The 24,829-nt window shown below is 47.2% G+C and overlaps 1 protein-coding gene across 4 annotated transcripts in view; it reads left to right on the top strand.

Annotated features, from left to right (window-relative positions):
• Positions 1-24,829, top strand: part of MATN2 (matrilin 2) — a 155,403-nt gene that overhangs the window by 111,647 nt on the left and 18,927 nt on the right. For all 4 annotated transcript variants that reach the window (XM_067711673.1, XM_067711672.1, XM_067711671.1 and 1 more), the window contains 4 exons: positions 5,292-5,414; positions 12,699-12,821; positions 15,794-15,916; positions 16,186-16,308. In XM_067711673.1, coding sequence (XP_067567774.1) covers positions 5,292-5,414; positions 12,699-12,821; positions 15,794-15,916; positions 16,186-16,308 — 492 coding nt within the window. The remainder of the gene's footprint in view (positions 1-5,291; positions 5,415-12,698; positions 12,822-15,793; positions 15,917-16,185; positions 16,309-24,829) is intronic.

The raw sequence follows: 24,829 nt of genomic DNA, 5'->3' as shown, positions 1-24,829 counted from the left end.
TTTATTTACTTTCTTTTTTTTTTTTTTAAACTGAGTCTCTTTTACTCTGTATGTCCTCCTTCCCTCTTTTTTTCTTTGCCATTCATTTGTTTTATGTTTTGTTTTGGCTGCTTTGGGTCTTCGTTGCTATGCACGGGCTTTCTCTAGTGGCAGCGAGCGGGGGCTAATCTGTTGCAGTGCATGGACTTCTCATTGCAGTGGCTTCTCCTGTTGTGGAGCACGGGTTCTAGGTGTGTGGGCTTCACTAGTTGCAGCACGCTGGCTCACTAGTTGCAGTGCATGGGCTCTAGGCACGCGGGCTTCAGTAGTGTGGCACGCGGGCTCAGTAGTTGTGGCTCGCGGGCTCTAGAGAGCAGGCTCAGTAGTTGTGGCACACGGGCTTAGTTGTTCCACAGCATGTGGGATCTTCCCGGACCAGGGATTGAACCCATGTCCCCTGCATTAGCAGGCGGATTCTTTTTTTTTTTTTTAAACATCTTTATTGGAGTATAATTGCTTTACATTGTTGTGTTAGTTTCTGCTGTATAACATTGCCAGGCGGGTTCTTAACCACTGCACCATGAAGGAAGTCCCTTTTTATATACTTTCAATGGAAAATCACAAATTTACATTTTAAAATGCTATTTATAATAGCATCAAAAATATGTACCACCTAGGGGTAAATTTAACAAAAGATGTGAAAACCTTTACAATGAAAGCTACAAAACATTGCTAAGGGAAATTAAAGAAGACTTAACTAAATAGATATATTCATGGATCAGAAGACTCAATACTGTTAAGATGTCTATCCTTTCCAAATTAATCTATATAGATCACAGTATTATCTGTCATAATCTTAGCATGCTTTTTTTGTAGAAATTGACAAGCTAATTCTAAAACATATGTAGAAATGAAAAGGACTAAAATAGCCCTTTTTGAAAAAGATGCACAATGTCGAAGGACTTAAACCACCTGATTTTTAATACCAATTATAAAGCAACAGTAATCAAGACAGTGTGGTATTGGTGTAAAGATGGAGTATAGATCAATGGAACAGAACAGAGTCCAGAGATAGACCCACACATATATGGTGAAAGTATTTTCAACAAAGGTACTAAGGCAATTCATGGGGGAAAGGATAATATCTTCAACTAATGGTGCTGAACAATTGGATTGCCATGTGCAAAAAAAAAAAAAAGGAACTTGACCCTTACCTCACACTACATACAAAAATTAACTTGAAATCAGTTTTAAACTTAAATGTAAGATTGAAAACTATAAAAATTATAGAAGGAAACATAGGAAAAGATCTTAGTGACCTTGCGTTTGGCAAAGATGCCTTAAAAGAGGACACAGAAAGCACAAACTATAAAAATTAAAAATGAATAAATTGAACTTCATCAAAATTAAAACTTTTGTTCTTCAAAAGGCACTATTAGGGGCTTCCCTGGTGGCGCAGTGGTTGAGAGTCCGCCTGCCAATGCAGGGGACACGGGTTCGTGCCCCGGTCGGGGAGGATCCCACATGCCGCGGAGCGGCTGGGCCCGTGAGCCATGGCCGCTGAGCCTGCACGTCCGGAGCCAGTGCTCCGCAATGGGAGAGGCCACAGCAGTGAGAGGCCCGCGTACCGCAAAAAAAAAAAAGAGGTACTATTACTAAAATGAAGAAGCAAGCCACAGACTGGGAAAAAATATTTGCAAAATGTATATCCAACAAAGGGTTTGTATTTAGAACATATAAAGAACTCTTCAAACTTAGTGAGGAGACAAACAACCTAATAAAAATGGGCAAAAGATTTGTCCAGACACTCCATTAAAGAAAATATAGAAATGGAAAATAAACATATGAAAATATATCCAACAGCATTAGTCATGAGGGAAATGCAAAATAAAACCACAATGAAATAACCACTATGTACTTACCAGAAGGGCTAAAATTACCAAGTGTTGGTAAGGATGTGGAGCAACTGGAACTCTCATGATGAAACTGCTGGTAGGAACGTTTAAGAAATTAATACATCTACCATACAACCCAGCCATTCTACTCCTAAATGTTTACTCAAAATGAAAGCATATGTCTATGGGACTTCCCTGGTGGTCCAGTGGCTAAGACTCCACGCTCCCAATGCGGGGGTCCTGGGTTCGATCCCTGGTCAGGGAACTAGATCCCACATGCCGCAAGTAAGAGTTCGCATGCTGCAACTAAAGATCCGACATGCCCTAACGAAGATCCCACACGCAGCAACGAAGATCCTGCATGCCGCAACTAAGACCAGATGCAGCCAAATAAATAAATAAATTTTTTTTTTTTAAAAAAAGAAAGAAAGCATATGTCTACACCAAGACTTGTTCATGAATGTTCATAGCTGCTTTATTTGTGATAGCCTCAAACTGGAAACAACTCAAATCCCTCCAGCAGGTGAATAGACAAATAAATTGTGGTATATCCATATAATGAAATACTACTCTACAGTAAAAAAAGAACAAACTGTTGACATACACATGAACATGGATGAATCTCAAAATAATTATGAGGAATGAAAGAAGCCAGACCAAAAAGAACACAACCGTATGATTCCATTTATGTGAAATTCTAGAAAATGCAAACTAATTTATCTTGACAGGAGATTAACGATTATTTGGGGGCAGAGGGAGTAGTAGGAAAGAATGAATTAGAAAGTGTCTTGAGGAAACATCTGAGGGAAATGCGTAAGTTCATTACCTCGGTTATGGTGATAGTTTCATGGACACATATGTATGTCAGAACATCAAATGTCCATCTTAAATATGTGCAGTTTGTTTTTTGTCATTTGTACATCAATAAAACTAAAAATGAGCAGGGAGACTGTTTTATTTTAAAATGTTAATGTCATAAAACACAAAGGCTGTGGAAGTGTTTCTAGACTGTTGCTACTGGATAGAACACTCTGTGACAGTGAAAATGCTCTGTATCTGCACCATTCAATATAGTAGCCAGGAGCTACTGTGGCTACTGAGCCTTAAGGTGTGGCCAGTGCAACTGACGAACTGCATTTTAAATTTTATTTAATTTTAATCTATTTTAATTTTTAAAAAAATTTTATTGACGTATAGTCGATTTACAATGTTGTGTTTAATTTCTGCTGTAGTGATTCAGTTATACATATATATAACATGTTCTTTTTCATATTCTTTTCCATTGTGGTTTATCACAGGATATTGAATATAGTTCCCTGTGCTATGAAATAGGACATTGTTGCTTTCCATCCTGTATATACTATTTTGCATCTGCTAATCCCAAACTCCCACTCCTTCCCTCCCCCCCCCCCCTCCCCCTTGGCAACCACAAGTCTGTTCTCTATGTCTGTGAGTCTGTTTCTGTTTCATAGATATGTTCATTTGTGTCATGTTTTAGATTCCACATATAAGTGACATCATATGGTATTTGTCTCTTTCTGCCTTACTTCGCTTAGTATGATAATCTCTAGATTCATGCATGTTGCTGCAAATTCCATTATTTCATTCTTTTTTATGGCTGAATAACATTTCATACTGTGTGTGTACATATATACACACACACACACACACACACACACATCACACCTTCTTTATCCATTCATCTGTTGATGGACATTTAGGTTGTTTCCATTCCATTTTAATTTAAATGGCCACATTAGATGGCATGGTTCCAGATTAAAGGAAGCTAAGCGTACACGGATATTAACTATAACCTCTGACCCTCTATTGAGTTCTATACTGGAGGATGAAAAATGCTACAAAGAACATTATTAGATCAACTTAGAAGACTAGAATAAGGATGGTAGATTAAGTAAAAGTCTTGTATAAATGTAAATTTATGAAGTATGGCTACACTGTGGTTATATAAGAGAATATCCCTCCTCTTAGGAAGCACACACTGTGTTTAAGGAAAAAGGATGGTGATATATGTAACTTACCCTCAAATAATTCAGAGAGATAAGCAAATGATAAAGCAAATGGGATAAAATGTTGACAATAGATAAATCTGGGTAGAGTGTATATATGTGCTTCTTGTACCTATCTACTTGTATTTTTATGTTTGCAACTTTTGTAAGTTTAAAATCATTTCCAAATAAAAAGTCTTTTTAAATACCTTTATATGTGATTGTGGTATTGCAGTTATATTTTTTAAAGAGTTCCAGTGCTTTAAGGATACATTATGAAATATTTATAGACAAAATGATATAACATCTGGGGTTTGCTTTCAAGTAATGGCATCTTAGCACGGGGGATGGGAGTGTACAGGAAACAAGGTCAGCTGTAGATTGAGTCTCTTGAAGCCGAGTGATATGCACGTGGATTTATTATACTAGTCAGTTCATTTGTTTATATATGTTTAAAATTTTCCATGACTTTAAATTCGGAAGAATTGGCATTTTCTCAATATTTTTTCGTTTGAGAATATTGTACGCCTTTCTCTTACTCGTTTCGTTTCCTTTGGTACAGGCTGGGAAAACTCATTTATACCAAATGCTTCATTAGGAAAATGATATATGCAGTTCATATATTCCTTAAAACGATAAAAATCCTCATTAAAACAAAAAGACACCTTTTAAGACCCCATCAGTGGCCACTTATTTCAAGCCATTTTAGACAGTGCACCAAGTTCCACTACAGCAAAACGCTTGGTACAGACCTGTCAGTACAACAGTCCTAATCCATATCTAAAAAATACTTACACAAGTAAAATTTCACTATTACAAATTCCATGTGACCTTTGTTTCTGAATATTTTGGTTTAAATTAATGCGTACCTAGAGATCACATTCCCTGACTGTGAAGCCTTGAGATGATTTAAGTGTAGATGAGGCCAATGACGTTAACAGGGGAGGTGTTTTGCCCTCAAAATACGCCTTTCACTCCCAGGCCTTCTTTTTCCCAGGATATCATTTTTATCCTGTTTGGCGCAGTGTTTCACTCAGTTAAGTGGTTTAAAGTTTGACTTTGGGAAGATTTCATTATTTTAATTACGTAAGTTCAGTAACATATTCAGCTAAGCTCTCTCTTCCCGGCCTGTGACACAACGAACAACACCCAGTGGCTCTGACATGAGCCCAGACAAGGAAAGCATCTTCACAAAGCATAAACATTTTGTAACATGTCAAGAAAGTTCTCTTCCTGTGGGGGCCGTATCCCTAAACATGGAAATACCTTCACTGATAGATCCCTCTATGGCATGAGTGTTTGAGGTCACGGGAATGTATCTGTTTAGGAAAAGTTAAGACTGCAAATCCTTTGACTTTTCTATGCTAGATTTCTAGCTTTGTTCATCATTCTGAGTTTTCTTTCTTTTCAGAGATAGACTACTGTGCCTCACCTGACCACGGATGCCAGCACGAGTGTGTTAACACAGATGATTCCTATTCCTGCCGCTGCTTAAAAGGCTTTACCCTGAATCCAGATCAGAAAACCTGCAGAAGTAAGTTGCGCTGGGCCTTGAAGAAGGGCTTGTTCCTCAGATGGCCCCGTTGGTTTTCCTTCGCCTTGCAAATCTCAACCAGGTGCACTTGTACTCGGTATTTGTGTTTGCTAACAGCATTCTGCCTTTTATTTTACCTTTTGTCTCACCTGATCCTGTGATGGGGAGAATTTTTAGAGACCGCGTAGACTGGGTATGTCCATCAGATTCATTTAGTGAAATCGAGGCCCAGGCTGAAGCTCCCACCTATTTGAAATGAGGGCACATCCTCCCTTCTTTTGACCACCCCCCACCCCCAACCTGCAACAAGTATTTGGGACTTTGAGAAAGAAAAGGCTGGGTCCAGAGTCGGAGGCAAAAGGAGCTGGTTTCTTCCAGTCCTACAAGATGAGACACTTGACGGCTGCTAAGAAAGGGGAAGTTGCAGCTCTTTCCTCTTTGTTAGGAAGGAAGGAAAAATAGAAGACTCTGGGGCATCCCTGCAGCATTCAAGAGGTACATGGTGTCAGCAGGATGATATTAAGGATGTGCTGAGTGACTCAGATACTGTCGTCTAGCACCTCAGAGGGCTTGACCGGGGACCTAGAGCCCGGACCCCCAGTGGGATCTCTTTAAGAGATCTGTGCCTGAGAGGCTGCTAGAATGCAAGGTCTACAAGGACAGAGGTTCTTCTCTTCTTCTCACTCGTGAATCCTCGTCACCTCAGGGTTTGGCGCATGCTGGTGTGACACGATATTTAGTGAATGAATGAGCAAATGGATCTCTGAGATTTATCATCCTGGAGAAATGGCAACTATCGTCTGAATTATTCTATCTCGTTAGAAAGATGGCCCTTTTAAGGCATGCAAGTGTTTTCTCAAAAAGCATTCCCGAAGTTAGTCCACACCTATGCACACTGAATTGTACACGTTCTCCCAACAGTGTCATTCACAGAACTCTCTGGAACTCCCATTAAGGGACATAGTCTCTTATGTGTCCCTTTATCCACTTCTTCCTGGTGATAAGTACAGCAGCGTTCTGCATCACAGGACCGGATTTTCAAAAGTTTTACCATATATCTTTTCTGAAAAGCTTTGTGGTTTATAGAATTGAGTCCACAAGCTACAGTCTGCTTGCAGCACATGGTAACTCACACACTCACTCTAATACGCGTTAAACCTTGTACGGTGGCAGAGGGTGGCAGAGCCCATATTTTGAAACTGAGCCTCTCTCATAAAAAATGATTCCCACCACCTTGCCTGGATGCAAACCCCAGAAACATTCAAGCATCGGACGGGAATTTTAACTGAGAGCGTTCGGAATGTGAAAACAATCAGATGGACAGTTTTCCGTTAGACCACACATGCATGCAGTACGTGGGAAAGGTCAGCCTGGCCACTCCTTTCTGTGCTATTTACACCTCTTTCTAGGGGTGAGAGTATCAGTGGCTGACTTCACCTAGAGAAAAGCACTCACCATTGGACTCCTTTGTGAACCCAAATCTCTTACCTGGGGGATAATTAGATCTGGTTCAACTCAGACACTCATTGGAGTTGCAGGCTTCACTGTGTGTCGCTTTTGGAGGGAGAAGGATGCGAGCTGGGCATGTGGCCATCAGTGGAGGGGACTTGGCTTGAAGCTCTGCATCTCTTACAATCATCTAGGAGTCCCTCGCCCTCTGCCCCTCCCTCCACATCCTGCCTGGAGAGACACTTGGAGTAAGAGGAGAGTCCAAGGCATGGACTGCACAGTTATCAAGGGAGGAGGCAGGCCAAGAAGAGAAGGACGAGTGCAGAGCAAGGGACCGTTTGGGAGTATTGTAACCACCGCCCACAGACGGCCAGTCTCAGGCTGCGGCCCAGCCCCAGTCCCTAACGCTCATTCATATGTATTCAGTGATAGCTCCATTTCCTCTTTAGCCAGGTGCCCTACTTTTCATCCAAGAAAAATGGAATTTGTTTTTAAAACCCAATGTCCTCATCAGCCCTTCTCCCAGCATCCTGCCTCATCATTACTTTTTCCATTGTCTTTGCTACAAACCCAGCCCTCGACTCCCGAGGTCCCTCTGGAAGCCACTTCGCCCTAATGCGCACACGCCGGCAGTTAGGGCAGAACGGAAAGTGAGCGCTTACCCTCTCTCTGGGGCGTTACATGGAATCGGGAAGCAGAGAAATGGGGCTTAAAATCTGGAGTTTGTTATTAGGAATCTGAGGATCTCGAGAGCATTAAAGACCTCAAGCGCAGGGTACAGCCATTCACGTTTAATCGGCAGTTGATGGATGTGGGCTATTTTCAATTCTAATAAGAAACCTATTTTTCAAAGGAATTTGATGTCATCCAATTAAACTGGAAAAAAAAGAAAGTTCAAGGCAGAATCCTACTGAAGAAAACACTCTTGGCCAGGTTTTGTTCTTCCTCCTCATCCAGGCATAATTTCTTTTTCTGCAAAGTGCTGTCATCGACTTAAAGCATAAATTATTAAGGCAGAGACACAGAGACCGGGACTGGCGGTCTAGGCGGGGGCCCCAGGGTGGAATCAGAGGTGGGTGGGTCCCACGTGCTGGACTCCAGGATTGCTCACGCTGGCACCATGGCTGAGACATCACATTCATTTTTTTTTTTGCCGCACCGTGCGGCATGCGAGACCTTAGTTCCCCAACCAGGGATCGAACCTGTGCCCCCTGCATTGGGAGTGTGGAGTCTTAGCCACTGGACCATTAGGGAAGTCCTGGAGACATCACATTCTAAACCGCTGGGGCGGGGGCCACGGGTTGAGCCAGGGGATGCCAAGGCCGGTCTTGGCAGTGTCACTCATGCTGGCCGTGTGACCTTGGACAGGTTGCTTTGCTTCTCTGGACCCCGATTCCCTAAACTGAAGGAACACGACTTTCTGCTTTAACATTTTGTAGCCTGTCCAATTTTTCTAAAACTTACTTCTCTGTGCCACTCAGTTGGCATTATAATTTACTGTCTGGGTCACTGATCTTTCATGTTTTTATTTCTCATCTTCTCAGTGAGGTCTCCAGCTCCTTCGCGAGTTGGCACTCATAAGAGCTGTTTCACTGGTCATCTGACAGTCCTGCCATCTGACCTCGCAGGGTTATTGGACACTCCAGGCTTTGCCAGATAAACCTACACCCAAGCCTGGCCCATGTGTAGCTCATCGCAGTTAGGGAGGAGACTGGACCAGATGTGGGGGGGCAGAGTAGGTAGTCAATAAATACAGATTGAATGCATAAATGTGTGAATGACTAAGTAACAGGTGAAGAATTGTGACCGAAACATGTAAAGAAAGCAAAGATCTACAGTTAAACCTCTGCTGTAAAGTTCCATTTGGAGAAGAGGCATTTTTAAATTGCTTTTTGCCAGATAGCTGAGTGATAACCTCTTTGAGAATCTTCATGTGTTTTAATTTAATTATTGTGTGTAAATCTTTCTTAAAGACAATGTTGGCCCTTTAAAAAATTGTGTTAAAATATACATAACAAAATTTACCATTGTAACCATTGTTACAGGTACAGTTCAGTGGCATTAAGTACATTCATGTTGTTGTCAAACCATCACCACCATCCAGCTGCGGAACTTTATCATCTCTCCGAACTGAAACTCTGTACCGATTCTCTCTCCCCCCAGCCCCTGACAACCCCCGATCCTATCTTCCATCTCTATGACTTCGCCTACTCTAGGAGCCTCATATAAGTGGAATCTTACAATATTTGTCCTTCTGTGACTGGCTTGTTTCACGTACCGTAATGTCTTCAAGGTTGATCCATGTGTGGCATATGTCAGAATTTCCTTCCTTTTTAAGGCTAAATAATATTCCACATTATATAACAGAAATAAAGACAAAAATAAACAAATGGGACTTAATTAAACTTAAAAGCTTTTGCACAGCAAAGGAAACCGTAAATAAGACAAAAAGACAACCCTCAGAATGGGAGAAAATATTTGCAAATGAAACAACAAAGGATTAATCTCCAAAATATACAAACAGCTCATGGAACTCAATGTCAAAAAAACAATCCAGTTAAAAAATGGGCGGAAGACCTAAATAGACATTTCACCAAGGAAGACATACAGATGGTCAAGAGGCACATGAAAAGATGCTCAACATCACTAATTATTAGAGAAATGCAAATCAAAACTACAGTGAGGTATCACTCACTCCAGTCGGAATGGCCATTATCAAAAAAGCTAGAAACAATAAATGCTGGAAATGGTGTGGTGAAAAGGGAACCCTCCTGCACTGTTGGTGGGAATGTAAATTGATACAACCACTGTGGAAAAGAGTATGGTGGTTAAAAAACTAAAAATAAAACTACCATATCCACTACTGGGCATATACCCTGAGAAAACCATAATTCAAAAAGAGACATGCACCACAATGTTCATTGCAGCTCTATTTACAATAGCCAGGACATGGGAGCAACCTATGTGACCATCAACAGATGAATGGATAAAAAAGATGTGGCACATATATACAATGGAATATTACTCAGCCATAAAAAGAAACGAAATTGAGTTATTTGTAGTGAGGTGGATGGACCTAGAGACTGTCATACAGATTGAAGGAAGTCAGAAAGAGAAAAACAAATACTGTATGCTAACACATATATATGGAATCTAAAAAAAAAAAAAAAGAAAATTGGTACTGATGAACCTGGTTGCAGGACAGGAATAAAGAGGTAGACATAGAGAATGGACTTGAGGACATCGGGTGGGAGGGTGAAGCTGGGACGAAGTGAGAGTAGCATCGACATATATACGCTACCAAATGTAAAATAGATAGCTAGTGGGAAGCAGCAGCAGAGCACAGGGAGATCAGCTCGGTGCTTTGCGATGACCTAGAGGGGTGGGATAGGGAGGATGGGAGGGAGGCTCGAGAGGGAGGGGATATGGGGACATGTGTATGCCTATGGCTGATTCGCTTTGTTGTGCAACAGAAACTAACACAGTATTGTGACGCAATTATACTCCAATAAAGATCTATTAAAAATTTTTTTTAAATAAAATTCTGCAAAAAAAAAATTCCATATTATGTATATACCACATTTTGTTTATCCATTCGTCTGTCAGTAGGCACCTGCGTTGCTTCCATCTTTTGGCCATTGTGAATAATACTGCTACGAACATGGATATACAAGTACTGTTCAAGTTCCTGCTTTCAGTTCTTTTGGGTATAAACCCAGAAGTGGAATTGCTGGATCACATGTAATTCTATGTTTAATTTTTTTGAGGAACCTCTATACTGTTTTCCATAGTGGCTGAGTGCTGGCTTTTAAAAACAGTGTTTACTGAGGATAATTTCATTTTCTCTGATGGTGTAATGAAGTGTAGGATTTGCAGGCCCTACACTGTGTGGCCCCAAACTGTGGGACCCTTTGTGTTCTGTGTCTGTTTGCTCGGCTTTTTGTTTGTCTGTGTGTCTGTGGCCGGAGTTTTATCGCCGGGTCTGTTTTTCTTCACTGAAGCTCTTGACTTGTTTCCTGGCATTCAGTCTGTTCTGCACAGGTAAGGCTGTTGATGAACTGAGAAATCGAGCACAGCTAACAATATTCTGCCTCTGTCATGCAGAAGGGATGAGGTACAGAGAGAGTGCCAAGGGGTCCGTGACCCTCGTGGTGGGATCTCTTCTCTTAGGCCAGCCCCTGCATGTCGTGGGAGTTCTCTCCCTGTGCTCGGTCTGCAGGTACTTCTACTCGTGCTCTGTGCACGTGGAAAGTTCCACCCACTTGTCACATGGGAGCGCACATCATGGACCCTTTAAGGGATAGTCTGAGGTCCCTCGGGTGTGGGTTTCATTTCATTTTTTTTCATACATCTTTGTCTTTTCAGGAAGGGAAATCTTTCCTAGGGGCCCCAATAAATTCCTCCTATGTCTCATTGGCGAGAACTAGGCATATTCCCAGCTCTAGACCAATCACTGACAAAGGAAAACATGGTTGCCAGGTTGCCTTAGACAACTCGTGACTCATGCCTTGGGGGTCAGGATTCTGGTTTCAAGAAGACAGGGTAATAGTTGTTGGCAAGGCAACCAACAATGTCTGCCACATCCCTAGGAAAGAGAACAATGCAGTTAAATGCATCCAGCTCAGCCCCTGAGGTTGCTGGTGACCATTTCTCACAACACCAGTCCCATAGAGGCCCTCCACAAGCTTATTTTATTTCCCGTTATAGTTCTCCGTCTCTCCCATTACCTTCTCTGGTGTGTGTAAGTTGTGGGGGGGGGGGGCACGGGGGGTGGGGAGTGGCCTATCTTGTGGTTTTAGCATTTTCTACCAGAAAATGAAACTGCTAATTGGCTGCTGGTTGTGATGCTGCTTCCCTCTGCTGGCAGAAACACAGCTAGGTTGGGGGTGAATGTTACCATAGGACAGAGCTGCAGCTACCTGGGCCAGCATCAGAGATGCGTCTTCTCCAGTTTCTTGATACCTTTGCTGTTATGCTCTCACCCAGAGCCGGCTTGAGCATTGGATCCTTCTTAATGCAACTGCCTGTTCCTGCCTCTCCTAAATAGCTGGGTATCTTGTAACATCAGCTGTTGTGTATTCTGCCTTGTGCTGTCCCATGTCACTGCCAGATGTCACTGCCAACAGCAGCTCCCTACATGTTTTGAGCCCTAGTTATCCGGTTAACTGTAAGAAGAGACTGAATTTTGCCAGCTTTTCCATCTTTCTTGGGGGGAGATGTGCTGGGAACTGTGGCGCTCAACCCATTTCACCAACTTTTTGGCCATCAGATGGGGAAGAGACCTATGCTGGAGAACGCGGAGGCTCGCTGCAGATGCCAGGTTCTCTTTCAAACAAGCTCATGGAGAGCAGGAGCTGTTGTCTCCATCCTGTAGAGCAGCGGTCCCTAACCTTTTTTGGCACCAGGGACCGGTTTTGTGGAAGACAATTTTTCCACGGACTTGGGGGTGGTGGGGTGGAGGGGAAACGGTTTTGGGGTGATTCAAGCACATTACATTTATTGTGCACTTTATTTCTATTATTATCACATTGTAGTATATAATGAAATAATTATACAACTCACCACAATGCTGACAGGAGGCGGAGCTCAGGCTGTACCATGAGCGATGGGGAGTGGCTGTAAATACAGATGAAGCTTCGCTCCCTGGCCCGGCGCTCACCTCCTGCTGTGCGGCCTGGTTCCTAACAGGCCACAGACCGGTACTGGTCTGTGGCCCGGGGGTTAGGGACCCCTGCTATAGAGCATCTTACTTACTGAATATTTACTGTGAGGGGCTGACCTCAGCCCTTGGAGAAGCCCCGAGCCTGAAGTAGGATCTGCCCTTTCTCCCCTCAGGGATCAACTACTGTGCGCTGAACAAGCCGGGCTGCGAGCATGAATGCATCAACACGGAGGAGGGCTACTACTGCCGCTGCCACCGGGGCTACACCCTGGACCCCAACGGCAAGACCTGCAGCCGTGAGTGTGCCCGGGGCAGGGGCTCTGATGGGAAGGCCAGGTTCACACGCAGGCCCCCAGGCTCGCTAGCAGCCAGTCACTTTTGAGGCCCCTGGGTTTCCAGTGAGCCTGACGGTCCGACAGGCTTAACGTTCCTGGCCTCAGTTTCATCACCTGTAAAATGGGACTACTTATGCTACCTACCTCAGAGATTGGACTGTTTAGTACCACATACTAGACATGTGACCCCGGGCAAGTTCTCCAAGCTTTGACTTCCCCATCTGTTTAAAAAAGTGAAGATAATCATAGTATTGGTCTCCTAGAGTTGTTAAAGGGAAAAATCAGGACCATTTCAATCTCTTAGCACTGTGCCTGGCCCAAGGAAAACATACAGTTAAAGATAATAGTTCATTATTGTCATGGAGCCTGGCAGAGTAACCAGTGCTGGCCCCGGGGTGAGACAATGGGACGGAGGAGGCAGACCTCAGAGAGCACCTGGGCTACCGCAGAGCTGATCTGAGGGCAGAGCTGAGAAACATGGGACTTTTTATGAAGACTTTTCTTCATTTTCTTTTGTAAGAGGCACAGCAAAGCTCCATTTGGTGATGTCAATGCGTGGAAACGTGCAGGCTTTGCCAGCTGGATGGCTCTGTCGTTTTTATGAGGCACGGTCTCCACTGGTCCAGGCCAGCGGGGGTGGGGGTGGGGGGCGCATGACACTGCGGTGGAGGCGTGTGACCCTGGTGCGCTGGAGAGGGGTGCAGTGATGTGACCAGCGTAGAAGGGGCCCTTTGTGTCGCTTTCCACCCGGCAAGCTGCACATCTGCTCCAGCTCTGGGGACAGAGATAGATTGTGAGTGAGAACAGTGCAGCTGTTCAGCACTTGGACCTTCAACTGCCCGGAGGGGAGGTTTCACAGATGAAGTGTTAGATAGACAGCCGTCCTCAGGAAAGCTAGTGCCCCGTCCCGTCTCCAGAGGGAACAGAATGCCTCGATTAGGCTTTCTAAGGATCGATCTCGGAAGTCAAAGAATTTTTGAACCAGAAAGCTGGCACTGCTCTGCATTTGCCTCTGGAAGTCTCTGAGTCCTTATGAGAAACCAGTGGTGAGGAAGAGTCCTTCCACTCTTCAAGAAGATGCCCTGGTGAAGATGGATCTGTGTACGGTCTGCCTTCTTCCAGGAGTGCGGGGTCTGCCATCTGACGGCTCTGGCAGGTATCCCAGGGCAGGCGTGGCATGGCCTCGATGAGCCCACCTAGAGCCCCAGGGACCATGACCTGCCTCCTTCCTCTCTGGGATCTAGTAAGAAGGACCATCTAGTCAGCTTCAAGAAACTGTAAACCAAGCCATTTCTTCCCAGGGGTCCCCAGAGAAAGGCATGGTATCCTCTTCCCCATGGGGGCTCAGGGAGCCCCCCAGGCCGTCATGACCGGAAGCCCTTACAAGGCACCTGCTCTGTGCAGCCACGGCCGTGAGCACTTCCCAGGCACTCGCTCACTTTACCTGCCCTGGAGCCTTATGAGGCATCGACACTCTTATCCCTATTTAAAGATGGGGAAACTGTGGCACAACAAAGTTAAGTTTCCCGGGGGTCAACATGACTGGTAAATGGTATAACTGAGATGTGAATACAGGCCTCTGGCTCCTGAGATCCTGCAAGTGTTTGCAGGAGGCAGATCCACTGGTGGAATGTTCCAGAAAGCACCAGTCCCAGGCCCTGTGGGAGTCAGAGAGGCTCACCCAATCGCCCTGCACAAGGCCTCCAGTGTCCCTCCAGTCTCCGGGTGTGCGTTTCCTCCGTCAAGGAAATCTGGGAGGCGACCTGCAGGGCTGTCTTGTGGGAGCCGTTCACCACAGCTGTGTGTCTGTTATCCTAGCGGGGCCGGCTGTTCAGGGTCCCGGTGCCAGGATCGGCCACGCATGCAGGCCTTGGCTTTGGTTTGCTTTCTGAATCTGGGTGTCCTGGTTATGGGGGGTGACAATGCTTTTTCATTTTCAGATGTAAAGAAACTATACAGTTAATTCCTCCCCAGCAATGTACTAGTAATAATAAGCGTTCAGGAAGTAATTACTGTATGCCAGCTACTGTTCTGAGGGCTGTAGGTCAGTCAACTCCTCTCACCACGTTCCTCTAAGAAAGTAATCGTCAACCCCATTTCTCAAGTCATGAGATGATGACAGAGAGGCCAAATGACGGCCCAGCATCCTGCGGCTGGGAAGTGGTGAACGTGGGGTTTGAGCCCAAGTAGTTGGGTGCGGAGCCCTCATTCTGACGCACTGTTCTGTCAGCTGCGGGCTGTGGGCTCAGCAGCTCGACTTTCCTGAGCCTGGCTCTCCTCTCTGTGACAGTGGGGAAGGCACCTGCCTGCTCTCAGCGTTGCCCCGCGATTGAAGGTGATGCGTGCCCAGGCCTGGCACAGAGGGCTGCTGTCATGACCACCCATGACAGGAGTCGTATGCACGTTACTCCTCAAAGAAATGTGAAGAAGGACAAACAAGGCCAGTGGCACAGCATAGAATGAAACCTTCCACATCACTCTTTCTGAAGTGAAATAGCCCAGCAGGGGCTCCCTGGGAGGTGGTTTTGTTTTTTAATGCCCCCTCGCTGGTGGGCGCAGCGCCCTTGGTTACTTTTTTTTTTTTTAACATCTTTATTGGCGTATAATTGCTTTACAATGGTGTGTTAGTTGCTGCTTTACAACAAAGTCAATCAGTTATACATATACATATGTTCCCATATCTCTTCCCTCTTGAGTCTCCCTCCCTCCCTCCCTCCCTATCCCACCCCTCTAGGTGGTCACAAAGCACCGAGCTGATCTCCCTGTGCTATGCGGCCGCTTCCCACTAGCTATCTGTTTTACGTTTGGTATGCCATGCCTCTCTCTCACTTCGTCCCAGCTTCCCCTTCCCCCTCCCCGTGTCCTCAAGTCCGATCTCTAGCAGGTCTGCGTCTTTATTCCGGTTACGCTGTTTTCGTATGTGATTGCCTCAGGGGTGGATCACTGCGCCGAGCAGGACCACGGCTGTGCGCAGCTGTGCCTCAACACCGGGGACTCCTTCGTGTGCCAGTGCTCGGAAGGCTTCGTCATCAACGAGGACCTCAAGACCTGCTCCCGTGAGTCCCCGTCGCACTTCTCTTACAGGGCAAAAGTTTTCGCAACAGGCGTGAAAAATGTGACGACTGCACAGGACGTCAGGCTCCCTCTGTCCCCTGCTCTTGGCACCCTGGAGATCGTAGGAGTGTCTCCTGGGGACTGCGTGCCTCCCCGGTGCAGAACCTGGGGCGGAGGTGGGGGCGTGGTATAAGCACGACTGTCACTTGATTCCTATCCTCAGTAGCCCAGGAGCCTCGAGGACCTCTCACCGGGCTGTTGGGTTTTGCAGGAGTGGATTACTGTTTGCTGAGTGACCACGGTTGCGAATACTCCTGCGTCAACACCGACAGATCCTTCGCCTGCCAGTGTCCCGAGGAACACGTGCTCCGCAGTGATGGCAAGACCTGTGCCAGTGAGTATTCTGAGGTCGGACGAGCGGGACTTGGCACAAGCGATCGTGAGTGGGGGGCACTGAGGACAGGGACCACCGGTGTGTCTGCACCCCGGTTTCGTGGGTGAAAGTGTGTGAAGGCCTCTCCCGGAGATTTCAGCGCTGGTGGCTGCTGCTTCCCCGGCCCCGAGCTCCTTTCCCCACTCCCTGAGACGGCTGTTCCCTATTCCTGTCTGCCTCGCGGTCATTTTCGAGCTGGCACGAGTTATAATAATGCGGACGCATTACTGACTGGGGACTTCAGGCGGGGCTCTGGGCTGAGCACATGCTTGGTCCGGCCGCAGCCCCGTGGAATCCCCATCTTCCGATGAGGTAACTGCAGCTCAGATTAAGTAAAGAGCCTAAGGTTACCAGCTATTAAGTGATGGGTTCAAACTCTGGGCTATGTGACTCCAAAGTCAGTTCTGGGAGAAGGGGAAGCTGCTGAGAACCTCACCCGCAATCCGGATAATCCGGCAGCAGATGGTGACGTTTCCTGGGTACATACTTCCCTGCAGCTGGTCCCAATTCCTGTCTCCATTACTTTAAAAAAAAAAAACCAAAAAAAACGACTCCCAGGTATTCTTCTCTTCTTCACTCAAGAATGCTGTGTTTTCTGCCCTGCAATCCTGTTTCCAAGTTGGCCTAGATAAAGATTAAAAAATAGTCATTTTGAGAGAAGGGTTCACAAGTGGAGGGAAAGGATTGTAATGTACCGTGTCTGTCCTGCTGGTCTTTCTGGTTATGGGGCCAAATTCCCTGACCCCTGATACAATTGTGGCCACAACTTGTCCACCTTTTTATATCGTTTGTTCTCTTGGGCAGGTGAGCTGATTGCACAGCTGGGTGTGCCTCTCTAACTATGCAGCCTGTGAGAAAATGTTTCCCCCATTTGGGATAGAGTCTTGAGTCTTATGGCTTGCTTGTGGCTGCCTGCCCAGCTGCCTCCCAGCCCGCTGCTCTGGCCAGCATGGCCAGCACAGCCAGCACAGGGACGGGCTGGGTATGGGGGTGCAGAAAGAGGGTGGGTGTGTCGAATTGTATCTACCTTTGAGTGCATGCCAAAGCCAGAAGCACACTTTTTAACTGGTTTGTTTTAATTCTCATCATCTTAGGTTATTCATGCCTTTCTTTGGTCCTCCCCATTACTGTGAGGACCAAGAGCTGACTATAAGATAGTTGCAGGACTTCTACGAAATCCTCATGGCCCTTCCAAACAAATGCTACTCCTCTCCTTTACAATCGCGTGCCCGTCTCCTCCCTCCCTACATCCACATCTGTTACGGCCACTGACGCTTTTAAATGTTGCCCATTTTCTCATTTATAGTGTTTGTAACTAATGATACAGTGATATCATCCACATGAGTAAATGTTCAACAATGCCATTAGAAGTGAATTTTGATAAGTATTTATTTATATATGGTGTGTCCATATGAAATGTGAGATGATCAGATGGGTTAGAATTATCCTATCCTCAGGCAATGGTGGTATGTAAGAGATGCACTTTACCCATACATATCTGTTGAGCTCGTCCCCTAATTGAAGACTCTCTGTCTGCCCAAGGATGATTCTGTCTAGCTGCCCTGTCCTGAAATAATGGGCTGTGTTTTCGGTGTGGCCGTAGTTAACTGGGGTTGGGATGTATGTTTCCCAGCTCTACGCCAGATCACAAAGAGCCTGATGCCGTGACCGCATCTGTTTTGTAAATCATGCTGGGCTCTGGATGGGGAGGCAGCTGGGGTTCAGCCAGGCCTGGCTCAGGAGCTAAGGGTGTCCTTCACCCTCCATAAAGGCAGCCTCCACTTAGAGCCTTGATAGCAGGTGTCCTGAATAACACTTCACTCGCTTTTTGGAAGGTTCTCTGAAGCATGGAGAGCACGCCCAGTTTCCCAGGGCCCGGGAAGGAAGTAGACACAGTTATGCCCACACCCCTGCAGGCACCTTGGGCTCTCCGGCCTCTAGAGTGACGCCCATCCTCCCTTCCTCTAGGTCCCCTGGCCCCCAAGCTGTGATTGCCCGTAGGAACCTTCCTTGCCTTGGAGTATTGTTCCACAGACTGGGGGGTAAGGTGGGGAGAGGAATGGGGGAGTCTCCTCTACAAGCTGCAGCTGAGAGGACTCCTCCCATCTCTACCTCCTGGAAATTTCCCTGAGATAGACCTAGTACAAGGGCATCCCAGCACCAGGAAAGACTCTATAGGCTATATGTGCATGGAACACACAGCCCACTGCCCTGTGAGCTCCTGGAGGTTAGAGACTGGATCGTGTTTGCAGCCTGAGTTCCAGGCCTGGCCCACAGGAGATGCTCTATAAAGTTCAGTGAATGAGAGAGTGAATGGACAGAGACCACCAGTCTTTTCATCCTGTGGCACCTGGCACAGGGTCCACCCCTGCCCAGTAGCCTTCAGTGGCTCTCCACTGTCTCCCTCAGTTTCCAGTCGAGTGCCTTGATTTGGCAGTGATGGAGAACCCCTTCCTCCCCTCCTGAGCCCCACCCAGGTCTTCCCTGCTCCTTCCAGTTCTTATGGGGGCAGCTCCCCTATCCTCTGAGTAAGCCCTGTACCTCCAGCCCATCCCCTCTCCACTTAGGACAACGTCCCTATCCCACCCTGCTGGCCGAAACCCAGCCCAGGGCCAGCATCCCCTCCATGGGGAACTTCATGCCCCTCTCACCTGCTGGGAGCAGCTCTGCTCCACCCACTGAAGGCAGGCTCCACTAGGACCTCTCGTGGCCCCACCTCACCCTGTGGCTGTCTGTGCTCAGATCTAGAACCAGTGTGGCAGAGTAGAAAGAACACTGAACTTGAGAGCCCAAAGACTGGGTTTAAATCCTATAGCTCCCATGCTGGGCAAGGGAATTGACCTCTCTGGATCTGATTGTTCATATGTAAACTGGGAATGATCATTTCTGCCTCTCTCTCAGGGCCTCTGTGTGGCACAGGGAGAGACATTCATTGGGAAGCTTGTCAATTGCCATAAACCCTAAGGTACTCTTGTTATGGTCTTGCTTCCCACTGCTGGACTGCCCCACACTGAGGAGAGGGGTGAGGTAGCATCCTTGCCTTGCTGCCTGGAGACCCACTCCCAGGGCCAGGCCTGCCCCCCTTGTGGAGCTCCAGAGATGGACCACCCTGGGAGGAGTCAGACTCAGGAACCCAGGGACTACCTTCTTCTAGCAAGTGGAGGGTGCTGATGGGGATCTGAGCCACAAGCATAGGGCACTGGGAATTTCCGTTGGGTATACTCCTACTCTGGCCACCAGAGGTGGGTGTGAAATGCAAAGGCCTTTTCCAACCTGATGCCTCCCAGCTTGACTTTGAAGGACAGAAGCAACCCTGAGCAGGGCAAGAGGAGTGTATTAGTCTGCTTAGGCTGCCATCATGAAATACTGTAGGCTGGGTGGCTTAAACAGCAGAAATGTATTGTCTCACAGTTCTGTAGACTGGAAGTCCAAGATCAAGGTGCCAGTATGGTTAGGTTCTGGTGAGAACCCTCCTCTTGGCTTGCAGATGGATGCCTTCTTGCTGTGTCCTCCCATGACAGAGAGAGAGAGAATAAGCTGTCTTGTGTCTCTTCTTAGAAGGGCACTAATCCCATCATGGGGGCCCCACCCTCATGACCTCAACTAACCCTAATCATCTCCCAAAGGCCCCACCTCCAAACACCAGCACATTGGGCGTTAGGGCTTCAACATATTAATTTGGGGGGAAACACAATTCAGTCCATCACAGAGAGTGAAGGCAAAAGACCACCTTTACCCTCATGTATTCACATTAGAGGTTTAACGAAACAGAAGGAAACTTAAAGATCTTTCCTTTCTTTTGTGGGAAACAGGCACAGGGAGAAAACTGGTGCCCTCAAGCTGGCCCTGGGGGTCAGTGACAGAGTCAGGACTAGAACTGGGGTCTCCTGACTTCAGGATCTCTTACCCAATGTGAGATACCCTTTAAAAGTACATCTCGGGCTTCCCTGGTGGCACAGTGGTTGAGAGTCCACCTGCCGATGCAGGGGACACGGGTTCGTGCCCCAGTCCGGGAAGATCCCACATGCCGCGGAGCAGCTGGGCCGGTGAGCCACGGCCGCTGAGCCTGCGCGTCCGGAGCCTGTGCTCCGCAACGGGAGAGGCCACACAGTGAGAGGCCCGTGTACAGCAAAAAAAAAAAAAAAAAAAAAAAAAAAGGACATCTCAGTTCAGCTGCTTCTGTTCTCTCTGAGAAAGAGCCTACACAGAGTTAGCAAACGAACGGCTGCTCCTAGTTTTATTATTTTAAAAAGCCAGCAAATGGTGTAATTCTATCTCTCGGCCTTGGTTACCCTCTTGGCAGGTGGCCACTGTGGCTTTCTCCCTCTGGGGTTGGAGTTGGTTTTAATAACCTCCTACGTGGAGCCCCAGACACAGGATTGCTGTTTGTCATCGCCACAGAGGTGTGAGACCTCAGAACACATCACCCCATGACTGCTGCACCGCAGACGTGCGTGAGTCACCATGAGTCACGTGCATGTGGAATCCAGATGTGAGGAGTGCAGGCTGTAGCAGTGTGTGGGGCTGCTAGACACGGGCCCTAAAAGCCTGTGCTGTGTCCTGAAACTCCTGCTCACCTTGATCACAAATCGCAGACCCCATTCACGACGAGGGATTAATTAACGTGTAGACCTGCCTCCTTACCTGTGAAAAACAGAGGATCCTTCTCTTGGAGGGAAAATGTTTTCTTCCTGCACCCTGAGATTTCTCCTGAGTCCTCTCATCCATTTCACTTAAGTGACGGTTCCCAATCAAGTCTGTCCTCACGCTCGTCTCTGGATTTGAGTCTAGGCACTTCCTTAAGCTCTTGGGTCATTGATTCTCAGTCTCCACAAGGATTTACCATGGACCTGCATTTTTGTGCTGGTCATATTGTGCTGGGCACTGGGCATCCCTGGGGTTGATGCAGGTTCAGTTTCTGCCCTGACAGTGTTTCAAGTTTCTCAGGGAGGAAGGATATTAAAGATGGATCATCCGTTCTGTGTGATGAGAGTCATGATATGGGAAGAAGAGGTGTCACAGGGGCGTGTGGCAGGGGGACCCTCACCTAGTCTAGAGAAAGTCTCCTGAGAAAGAGATGTTTGATCCAACACCTAGAGATTGATGGAGGGAGCTAGCCAGAGATGGAGGGTGTTATGGACTGAGTGTGTCCTCCCCAAATTCATATGTTGAGAGTCTAACCCCCAAGGTGATGGTGTTAGGAGGTGGGGCCTTTGGGATGTGATTAGGTCATGAGGGTGGGGCCCTTATGAATGGGATTCGTGCCCACAGAGCTCTCCAGCCCCTTCCACCATGTGAGAATACAGGAAGTCTGTGACCCGGAGGAGGGCTCTCACCCAACCATGCAGGTACCCTGATCTCAGACTTCCAGCTTCCAGAACTGTGAGCAATACATTTCTATCGTTTATAAGCCACTCGGTCTGTGGTATTTTGTCATAGCAGCCTGAAAGGACTAAAACGGAGGTGAGCAGTCTTCCCAGGCACAGGAAATAGCACATGCAAGCCCAGGGTCCCGAGAGTGGACTGAAGGAAGCTGAGTGTACTCAGTACTGAGTACTAAACATTGAGTACTGAGTACTAAGTACTGATGTGAGAGGGAGCCTGGAGCCTGGAGAAGTGGGCTCTTTTAGGGTTACATTTAGAGTTACATTAGACTATATAGAGACCCAGCCTCCCTTGAGAAAACCATTTTAGTTTGTCTTCTGAGGATCTACCAGCCTATCTGAGCAGACTCTGCTGACCCTGCTGGGCTAGGATGACCACTGGATGTGCAGCTGGACCAGGGAACATGGAGGTGATAGACTTGTGATCTAATCACGCCTCTGCCCCCAGCACAGCTGACACTAATCATCTCTGCAGGGTAAGGGGCCTTGCGAAAGTCCCTTCCTCTCTGTGGCCATCAGTTTCCTGGACTCTAAAGGAAGGAGTTGGACCAGTTCATCCCCAAGGTCCCTTCCAGCCTGAGAATGAGGGTAGAGCCTGGCAGAGTAAGTGCTCTGCTAACACTTGCTGAATGAATGAATTCTTGTCGGGGTGCCCACCATTCTCCCCAGGCTGAAGGCACCCCATGATCGTGAGTCAGGGATGGTGGCTCTCTTTGTCTGTTAGGGAACCACTGAAGTGCTTTCGTAGTGGGAGTACCTTTGGCTCTGGGGAGAAGCTGACTCCAAGCTGGTTTCCAGACTTGGTGACTGGAGGGCAGCTAGAGCCTGTGGTTGAGGAGTTACCACGTGTAGTTCTCTAATTATGAGTGACCGGAATGTCCCTGGTGTGCAGAAACTGGACATTTTGCTGAACAAATATGAATTGAGTTCTGCAAGGCTGGTACATAGGAGAGAAAGGGGAGCCCAGCTGATCGCCGGCATCCCCACCGCATGGGTTCTGATTTAAAACACCTGCACAAAACCCCTGGGCGGTGGATCTAGTTACCCTCGGTTTTCAGAGTAGAAAACTGAGGAAATGTTTCCTTGTACTCAGCAGGCATTTGCTGAGGACCTGTTGTGGGCCAAGCATTAAGTTAGGTCCACAGAGAGGAGGGCAGATGCAGCCCGTGGTGCCCTGGAGGTCAGAGCCCATGGGAGCGTAGTTCAGTGAGGAGGTGGGCACAGATCCAGAGCAACCGCATAACTAACTGTTCAGTGACAGCTGTGATGTTACCAGAGGGGGCAGATGCCTGGTGCTTTGGGCCCTATGCGGGGGGGTCTGGGAAGACATCTGGAGGAGGCGGCGGAGGAAGGAGGGGCAGAGGAACGGCTGTGCAGAGCCCTGTGCGGGGAGAGCTTCTGGCTTGGTACTGAGGTTCTGAAGGAAAGTACTCAGAGTTGGGGGAGTGTGGATGAGATGACGCAGCAGGGCAGGTCCCGCGAACCTCACCGACGATTCTGTGTCTTATCCAGACTCTTGGACGCATTAAAGGATCTCAGGCAGAGGGAGGGAGTGATGTGAGCAGATTCACATTTTGGAAAGAGGACTTGGGCTGAGTCGGGGAGGATGGGCTGGAGGGGCCGGAAGTAGGTTTGTGGAGACCCCGTTAGTGGACGATGTAATAATAGCCCGAGAGAAAGACGATAGCGTGTGGTTCATGACGGTGGAGGTGCAGAATCGTCTGGACACTTGGGAAGGTCTCTGAACATAAGTTCTGGGTCCAGTGCCAGCATCTCACCCCTGGTGGTTTACTGGAATCATCTGTGGGGCTTTTAAAACATCCAGAAGCCCAGGCGGCACCCTGGACCCCCAGAAATAGAGATTATCTTACGGTGATTGATGCAACCTCCTTGGAGGACAATTTGAAAATATGTATCCAGTTGTAAATGTTCATTCTCTTTAAGCAGGCAGTTCCACTTCTAGATGTTTATCTTTCAGACGTGCTTTCACGTTGTCTGCAAAACTACAGGCACACGAATATCCATTGCAATAATGTTTGTAATAGCAAAGCCTAGGAACCACCTAAACGCCCTTCCAATAAGAAACTGGTTAGGGGACTTCCCTGGTGGCGCAGGGGTTAAGAATCCCCCTGCCAATGCAGGGGACACAGGTTTGATGCCTGGTCCGGGAAGATCCCACATGCTGCGGAGCAGCTAAGCCCGTGCGCACAACTACTGAGCCCGTGCACCTAGAGTCTGTGCTTCGCAACAAGAGAAGCCACCGCAATGAGAAGCCCGTGCACCGCAACGAAGAGTAGCCCCCGCTCGCCGCAACTAGAGAAAGCCCGCTCGCACCAACGAAGACCCAACACAGCCAAATAAATAAATTTATAAAAAAAAAAAAGAAACTGATTAAATGAATCATGGTGCAGCCTTTAAAAATAATGCTGTAGTGTGTCAAAGGTGAGCAAGAGGAATACTTTTGTAAGTGTTTTTGTTTAAAGTTTATTCTATTTTTAGAGTAGGTAAAAGGTTTTTACATAGTTTAAAAATCAGAACAATACGAAAAGACGTACATTAAGAAGTTTGGCTCCTACTCTTACCCTTCCACCCATCCCCTACCTCCACTTCCCATCAGGAATGGTGGTGGGCAGCCTCCAGGGCGGCCCCCAGCAATCCCCATCTCCTGAATTCACACACGTGTAGTCCCTCCTTCATTGTTGCTCTGTGTGACCAATAGCATATGGAAATAACAAGGAGGTCACTTCTCCAGTTACGTTATCAGAGACACTGTGGCTGCTCTCTTGGGAGCTCTCTCTCACTTCTTGAATCACTCACTCTTGGGGAAGCCGTGTCGGGAGCAAGTGTCTCATTGTACAGAATATTTATTCAGCTTGTCTCCTGAGTAGTCATGGACACTTGGGTTGTTTCCCACTTTTCGTTATTACAAACAATGCTGCCGTGAATAACTTGAAAGTATACCGGGGCTTCCCTGATGGCGCAGTGGTTAGGAATCTGCCTGCCAATGCAGGGGACACAGGTTCGAGCCCTGGTCTGGGAAGATCCCACATGCCGCAGGGCAACTAAGCCCGTGTGCCACAACTACTGAGCCTGCACTC

Source organism: Pseudorca crassidens, chromosome 17 (genome assembly GCF_039906515.1).
Source record: "Pseudorca crassidens isolate mPseCra1 chromosome 17, mPseCra1.hap1, whole genome shotgun sequence".
NCBI classification, from domain to species: domain Eukaryota; kingdom Metazoa; phylum Chordata; class Mammalia; order Artiodactyla; family Delphinidae; genus Pseudorca; species Pseudorca crassidens.
The sequence above is the reverse complement of the archived record's forward strand: the minus strand, read 5'-3'. Positions and strand labels throughout refer to the sequence as shown.